The sequence below is a fragment of the Passer domesticus genome, chromosome 7, assembly GCF_036417665.1.
Source record: "Passer domesticus isolate bPasDom1 chromosome 7, bPasDom1.hap1, whole genome shotgun sequence".
NCBI classification, from domain to species: domain Eukaryota; kingdom Metazoa; phylum Chordata; class Aves; order Passeriformes; family Passeridae; genus Passer; species Passer domesticus.
The window spans coordinates 4283469-4291892 of record NC_087480.1 but is presented as its reverse complement, the minus strand read 5'-3'; the positions used below and the strand labels follow the sequence as shown (position 1 = coordinate 4291892).

Sequence of the window (8424 nt, the reverse complement as noted above, 5' to 3'; positions counted from 1 at the left end):
TTCTCGTGGCTGGCACTGTTGAGCCAGGGACAGCTGCAGGATGAGGATGGGGAGGATGAAGAGCAGGAATGAAGGGCCAGAAATGCAGAACTGCTCCAGCTGTCGAGAGCCCAGCTGGATCCTGGAGCTGAGAGTGTCTGCAGAGGGCTTGGACCGGGCAGATCCCCGTGCTCCTGTGGATTCTGGCTCTCTCAGGAGAGAAGAATGGAGCAAGGGAAGCACCTTGTGGGCTGCCCAGCCTGGAGCAGTGGCCTGACCCCAGTGGAAGAGTTTGTGCCCAGTGCACTTCCACCCACGCTGCAGCCTGGAATGGAAGCCAACACTTCTGGTGTCAGTTGGTGCCTGGGAAGCATTAATTCCGAGTGCTCATCCCGCCCCAGTTCCTGTTCATGCAGATGAGGATCTGTAAATTCAGGCAGCACAAGTCTGCCTGTATTTGCATCTAAAACATCCATCTGTATCCCTGTGAATATCGGAGTGACGCAGAGGAAACTCAGCCGGGAAGCAACATTTAAACACATTCTACGTGCACAGTCAAGCATTCAAAGGTCACATAAAGCCAGAACTGAGGCGTTCTATTTTTCAGAACAATTGGAATTTTTTTTTCCTTCTCTGTGTTGGTGAATTTCTGATGTATCTTGCGATTTTAAATGTACTTTTTTGGGTGAAATTCTGTCATCTGGCTACTGGATTTCTCTAGGTCGGGTTTGTGACATGTAGGCTTAAAGATGCAAAATACTGCAATCCTTAGATTTCAAATATACTCTGAATTTTAAGAAAGTTAAGGCCTGAAATATTCGAAGCTTGGTGTTTTCCAGTGTTTTCAAACATGTTCCATCTGTCTCTTTCTGAATTGTGATAGTATGAAGATCCTTTTCTCTTGATGCTCTAAATAGTTTTGATTTTGCCTCCTGAAGAGCTTAAGAACAAATATCTGGTATTTGAGAGTCAGCTTAGTGTGAACATGGCCCCGAGGATTATGCCTTTTCTTTATTTGGACTGAATAATTCTTAAAAAGCTTTTGAACGTCACTGGCAAAAATACCCACCTGATGATTTTCCTTGTTACAAGTTACATAAGAATTGGAAAGGCTCCATTGTGCCTGAGCCCAGGGTAATAAATCAAAGGGGTTTTGATCAAGAACACGGCTGAATTGATGTGTGTATTCAATAAAATTGCATTTAGGAAAAGGCATGAATTCACTCCAGTCTCTCAGCCAGCCAGTCAATTCCTTCCAGATCTTTCCAGCTAGATGCTGAATATTGCTTTACATGGAAAATATCTCTTATTCTTAAAAAAAAAAAAAAAACAAAAACCAACAACAAAAAAACAAAAACCAAACCCAACTTTTTTTTGCTTTCTGTAAAAATTACACTCGGACTGAGCTGTTAAATGCTGGATGTATTTAAGCAGATCTGCGTATATAAACTGAAGGTTGTGACAGGAGCAGAAGTTCATGCTGCCTTCCCCAATTAATCTGAGAATTTCCAGCACAGTAGTGAGAGATTTTACATTTTCTATGAGGGAAAAGCTGATTTTCTGCACTTGCAAGTCCAGAAACAACACACCACATTTGCAAATTGATATTTGTCCCTGTTTCTCTTCGATCTGTTGATTTTTCACAAGTCACCATTCTGCAAGAGCAGAGATAGTGTTGTTTTCCAGCTTTTAATAGTCGAATGAAGCACATTAATAGCTTATTAATTTGTCTTGGCAGGCCAAAGTGTAATTCTTCTGAGCAAACAGTTCATCCCATCGACTTCCAGCTTTTGTCCTTTGGATCCAGGTCCCACAGGCAGTTCTACCTCAGATTCTCTATTATATTCAGATTCTATATTATATTTATTTATAGGCCTTTATGCAAATGGGAGTTTAGTGGCATGCTGAGTGCTTTTAATTTCTAGATATGGTTCTGATCAGGAAAACCATTGAATACTTTGTCAGACCCTCAATCAGAGAGAGGATCTCACACCTCTTGCAGCAGTGCTGAAGCCAGGAGTGGTCAATGCATTCCCACCGAGCTGATTTCCTTCTTTTTTACCCTAAAACCTAAAAGCAGCGCTGCCTTTTCCTACCAGAGGGGCTGGTTTTGCATCCCCTCGTGTGCCAGGGAGTGCCCCTGTGGCAGCTGCTGTGTCTGTGCCAGGCAGAGCTGGCAGGACCTGCCCTGCCCTGCCCTGCTCCCTCCTTTCACAGCCAGGCTTTGCTCCAGCCAGCTGCTGCATTTTCCCCTGGGAATTCTCATCATTTGGGCAGGAATTCTTTAGGAGAGATTAAAAAAACCAGCGTAAGTTGCAAAGATCTGTTAAAATATAGGAAAAAAGGAGAAGTGAGTAAATGCATGAGATCTATGAAAAATTGGAAATTACAGATTTTAAACTTAGGAATTCCTTCTGGAATGGATCACACTGACAGGGTTGTTGCTCCTGCAGTTCTCCTCTGAGAGCTGTCCTGGCTGCAGCATTCCTGCACAAAAGGCAACAACTTGGGCTTTCCCTTCATTCATTTTACAGTCATTTTTTCAGAAATGGTAATATTTTCACTATCTTTGTCCCATGGCAGAGGGGAAGGGACAGATATTTTTATAAATAATGGTAATATTTTCAATATTTCTGTCCAACAGTGGAGGGGAAGGGACAGATGTTTACATAACACAGCAATAATGTTTGTGCTTTTAATGGAAACCAAACCTGCCATTTGTTGACACGGATGGAAAGATTCATTTTAATCTCAGTGAACCTTATTGCCCACAATATGTGGCATCTCTTCTGTAATGTTTGCTTTGAGTTACTACCTAAATCAGATTTAGAGATATTTTTAAGGCTTTGCTTTTCTTCTGTCTCAATTATTCCTTTTTCTTAATTATACATTTCTAAAAATAAACATTTTCTGGCTGACTGGCTCTTTTCCTGCCCTTTCTCCCTAACAATTTTCTATCTTCTACCTCCTTTTTATTCATATTTCCTTGACTTTGATTTTAGATGCTCTATTGCAAAAATACAGTTTGCAGTCAACATATCAGAGTTGCTTCCTTTTCCCCTGCTCTTTGAATATGGAGATAAAGTTTTCCTAGTCCATGTGGATTCAATATGATTTTTTTTAGCTTAAAAATGGAAAGAAAGACTATGGAATCATAGAATTTTTTTAGGTTGGAACAGACCTTTGAGATCATGGAATTGAACCATAGAGCAGGAAAATGTCAGAGTTTTCAGGTGGATGTGGTTTATGGGGTGTTTTCCCTGATTTCCCTCTACAAGGCCATTTTCTGAGCACAAGGGTTTATACAGCTTTTAAGGCAATGTTCAGCCAGAGCTGCTTCCCAGCCGACTCAGTCAGCACTTGGGCTGATGGATAACTCCTTTTTTCTTGTCCTCTCAAATCACACTGAGAGATTAGTAAATGTCTTCAACCTTCATTGATTTTCTGTTAAAGTGAGTTAACTCCTTGAGCCCATCTGGGTTGGAGAATAAAAATTCTCCAACCCCCAACCATAATTTTCTCATCACGCGCGTTAAGCCTTGGCTTGAAAGTAAAACATTCATGTTTAAACAATTTTCCTTCAATCATTTTATTGTACTCTGAAGGAGATGTTGGTTGGTTACAAAATGCACACAAAATAAGAGTGTGCAGCAAGAGAACTGCAAATTTCTGTGTTTCTTGCCTGACACTGATGTTGTGTATCTTGGGACCAGTGGGTTAATTTTATTTACCTACATCTAAGCAGAGCTAAAGCCCCTTCCTTCTTCAGTTATGAATCTGAACTGCTTTAATACTTATCTGTAAACAGAAATGGTGTTGGGGGAAAATGCATAAAGAGCACTAATGAGACCTGAGAGGCTTGAGGAAATAAATATTTCATTTGGTTTGGGTGAGTCAACACGAGCTCGTTCTGTGCCCTTTCTAATTTCTTCTGGGATATTTTCATGTAAAAACAATTGGGGTCCTGACAATAAGGAAGATTTTCCTGATGCTGAATTCCTGCTTTGGAATGTTTCACATTTCAGTAGCTGGCTCCCAGAAAGACAGAAAAGCAGAGAGCATTGGGCAAATCTCTCTGTTTTGGAGTGTATTTATTAAGTGCTGTCATTCTGTGAGACAGCCTGGCCCTTTAATGATATATTTCTATATTCTCTTGTCAACTGCCACACTGTTTGCACCAGTAAGTAAATGCCTTGTAAAGGTGCCCTGGGGAGCTATTACAGAGCAGCACAAATAATACAAATTTGATATTTTGCTCTGCTGTCATACATTCTCCCTGGCACAAAGGCAGGTTTAATACATCTGACTGCACACTTCTCACAGCGTGGCGCATTCACTTGGGTTTTCCTAAATCTCTCTTAATGCTACAAATGCTTGTTGGGGCCACTGATCCTAAATTTTTTAAATTAATTTGCTTAATTTATATTGCATAATTTATTGTCTGGTAGCAGTTTTGTGACTTTTTTTTCTGAGTTTTGGGGCAATGTCCACTAAAAGCAAATCTGGGAGCTGTGAGGTTTGGAATTTTTGCTCTAAAATGGTTTTAAGAATTGGTCTTGAGCAAGAGGGAACAGAAATGTGCAACAGCTTGGAGCTGAAACTGTTAAATAATAAACAGAGGATTTGCAGTGACTCAGCCAATTGAACTAAACTATACTTATGTAAAATCACTCATGAGATCATTAAAAATAATGAACAGATGCAAAGAAGTTGTTTCCTATTTGCAGACCATTCTAGAATGGAGACAAGCTTTAGGTATTAGTTACAGACTGCTGACTTGAGCTTTAAAAATCTCCCAAACTACCTCATACTTTTGAATTACACCATAAAATATGACATTTTTATCACTGAACTGGCTTTGTATGGGACATAGGTGTAAGTGAATATAAAGCTGTGCACTTGACTTGGTAAATGAGCTTTTATCTATCATGTAACTCAGGACTATCAGTTTACAGAGCACATAATTGGGTCGTGTTGAAAGAAGAGTTAATTAAATGAAACTGCAATGTATCCCCTTGTACTTACTGAGGACAAACACTTTGGTTTGTTCCATTCCATTGTCATCACAGTCCTTTTGTCCCAAATGAGCTGTGTTAATTGGGGTGTAAAGTAATTGGGGGACACCCAGCACACCCATACAAGGTGTCAGAACTCTTTCTCAGGCGCTCTGCAAACTCAATGTCTGTTTGATAATGGCTGTGTGCAGAAATAACATTTCCAAGCTCTGTCATAAATGCCCAAGTTGGTTAATTCTGGATCTCTGTAATTTTATGGATTTTGGATTTACCTGCATCACTGCAGGGCAAATAACTGGGAATGAGTGCTTTTCTTCCCTTGGTAGATGAAGTTATTGAAGGTACATTTTGTAGGTCTCTAGAAAATCATGTGCACATCACGATTTTGTTGAATCTGACAGTCCTTGAGGGACCTCTGAGAGACCTCATGTAGCTTTCAGAAGTAGATCCCTGTGTTCAACTCATTGTTCTGGCTGGAAATTCAAGGCATGTGTGGTTTAGAAAGATTTGGAGGAAGAAAAAAAATCTTTCAGCATCGTTAATCAGTTTCTCCTCTGGTCTGAGAAACAAAATAATCTGTTATTCTCACCCTATCAAGTTTCAGGGTGAAATGGAACAATTCTTTGTGCATGGGTGAAATTGTATTCTTGGAGGTGTTGTACCAAAACCATTTTTGTGTTGTTTGGATTCAGAAATCTGGATAATCTGGAGTGAGAATTGGCAGTGGGTGTAGCAGAGTCAGTGTGGGTAGGTACTGAGCCTGAAAAGCTCTTCCTGATCAGGGACAGCCAAACTCTATGACCTTGAAGAGTCCTGGAAGAGTTACAGGAAGAATTTGTTCCTAATCATAAGATAAACTTATATTTAGGTCTTTGTGACATCACGAGAAAAAGGTTTTTTATAATGTCCCTCTCTGTGCTGCTTTGTCCTTCCTTTGTCTCCATGAAGGTTTTGAATTACTATTAAAATGTTTAAGAATGTTGAAAATAACACCAGTAATATAAACTTCTCTCTTTAGCAGCATGTGCTGGGTTATGTAAGTTAAATTTTAATTTTCATTGCACACTTTCCATGACAGCCCCAAACAAGGAAGTGCACTTGCACTCCCAAGAAATTTCTGTATTTCTGAGCTACAGAACTGTTTCATTGGGTTTCTCTCCTCTCTCTGAATCTGTGCTGTTGGCTTTTCTAACCAGGCCTCGATGATTGCCTCCAACAATACATCAAAAACTTTGAGAGAGAGAAGATCAACGGGGAGCAGCTGCTGCACATCACTCACCAGGAGCTGGAGGAGCTGGGGGTGACTCGCATTGGCCACCAGGAGCTGATCCTGGAGGCAGTTGATCTGCTCTGTGCATTGGTAAGTGCCTCCTTGCATCACTCACCTTGATCAGCTGCATTTATAAATTTACCAACCAAACCAAAAATAATGTAGAGATTCCTCTACGGCCACAGGCTCAAGCAGCCTTTGTTCTGTAAAGGACAGACATGTCCTGGCTTCTCTCAGCTGCACAGAAACTATATTTATCCATTTAATGATTATGTCTGATGGTCGTTGATTGCTTTTCCTCTGACTTTCTTGGTCCTGCATTCCAATGCTGCTGACTATCACTCCTGGCATCCATATGGTTCTGTAATGATGTGCCATATGCCCTCGTATTTCGCTGACATTTGCCACACTGCACTGAACCAAGCAGACCTGAGTGGTTTAACCATGCCAGCGTTCAGAGGGATGGTACTGCACAGCCAGAAGGTAATGCTAATTAGACTGGAAGATTGTTTAAAATGAGCTTTAAGATGAGACTGGAGTGGTAAAATTGCCTTTATCAAAACTACAGACACGTGTGTTGGCTAAAAGTTGGGTTTGGGTTTTTTCAGCAACCTACAAGCCCTTGGAAGGACATTATTTGTTCATATTAATTACTAGGTTACTAATTCTGCTAACCTCTTAGCAAAGTATTTGATATCAAAAAATTCTTTTTTCTTCTGCTATTTTATTCCTACCAGCTAATAAAATGTGATGTATTAACTTAATTCTAAAACCAAAATAACTTCTGTTCTTGTAGGTGGACAGGTGAAAGAATATTGAAAATATTAAAACACAAAACAATAAAATTACATAGGTAAATTACATGTGACAATCATAGTATTTTACTTCTTTATCAGGAGTCTGTTTTTAAATAACTGGATTATCCTGTGGGAATTCATTAAAGAGAAATTGTTTTCAAGAGGGAAACTGGCACTAAGAAGTAAGATAGGAAAAAAGTGAGGTAAAATGCACTTGATCTGGGGGAAAAAAAAAATTTAAGTACCTCTAATTATTAATCTTCTTTCCTGTATCTTGAATGACAAAATACCCTCGGTGTGCCTTGAGATCTGCCCCCCAAACGAACCAACTCTGTCAGAGCAGGGAATGCTTTAGGGGCAGGTGTGTGCTGCAGACCCCAGCAGCCAGGGCCTTTTGGGAACCCCTGACCCCAAAGCCAGGAGCTTTCCCTGGACACCCAGGAGCCAGCACAGCCCCGTGTCACCCCAGCAGAGCCCTTGGGACACAGCAGCCCCCTCTGGGAAAACATCTCCCTTCAGTCCAGCGTGTCCCCGAGGAGGACCCTGCTGACTCTTTTATTGTGATTTTTTTTCTTTTTTAAGCACAGAGAATGTACCTCTTGCTGCTGGTCAATGGTGCAGCTCTCGCTGTGCTGTCTCCTGACCTTACTTTTCCTTTTGAGGCAGGATGGGGATTTTCCAGCTTCTGGTATCATTTATTTTGCCTCCTGCCTTTCTGCCCTTTCTCTTCCTTTCTCACTCTGGCTCTAAAATGCCTTTTTCTTTTTTTTCCTGCTCCTAAATGTTTCTCTCCCTGCCTGTTCCGTGTGCTTTTCTGCTGCCTGCAGTTCTGCTCCTGGGGGTGTTCTCCTGCCTCTGACATTTCTCCTTGGCTCTCTGTACATCATCTTCTTCAATTCTTGCAGGATCACAGAAAAGTCTTACCAGACTCAGTAGAAAATCTATTTTAAATCTGCACTCATTTATTAGGATTTGGATCCATGTAATCGAAAAGCATTATTAAGAATCTCACTTTAATTATTTTAAATAATGGCAATAATTGAATGAGAGGAGAGCTGATGCTGCCTTTATGAGCTGAAATACATTTCTAAAATATCACTATTGTATTCTTGTTCTGTGCTAACTCTTGAAAAATTAATAGATTGTTGCACTAATGTCTGACTGCTGGCCAGAAAAAATCATGACTTGGAATTGCTCACTGATATGGATTTTTAGAACAGCTAGTCCAAAAACCCGAGGAAATATCTTATTTTAAATGTGATTTTTAAAGGGGATAAAAATTATCTCTACTTTGTTTATGCCACTAAACAGGAGTTAACACATGGGAAATTACTAAAATCAGAATGTCTTATGGAACATGTAA

The 8424-nt window shown here is 40.3% G+C and overlaps 1 protein-coding gene across 2 annotated transcripts in view; it reads left to right on the top strand.

The window, feature by feature from the left end:
- LOC135304262 (connector enhancer of kinase suppressor of ras 2-like) overlaps positions 1–8424 on the top strand; it is a 163523-nt gene that overhangs the window by 54784 nt on the left and 100315 nt on the right. For both annotated transcript variants that reach the window (XM_064426505.1, XM_064426506.1), the window contains exon 3: positions 6191–6354. In XM_064426505.1, the coding sequence (XP_064282575.1) occupies positions 6191–6354 (164 nt within the window). The remainder of the gene's footprint in view (positions 1–6190; positions 6355–8424) is intronic.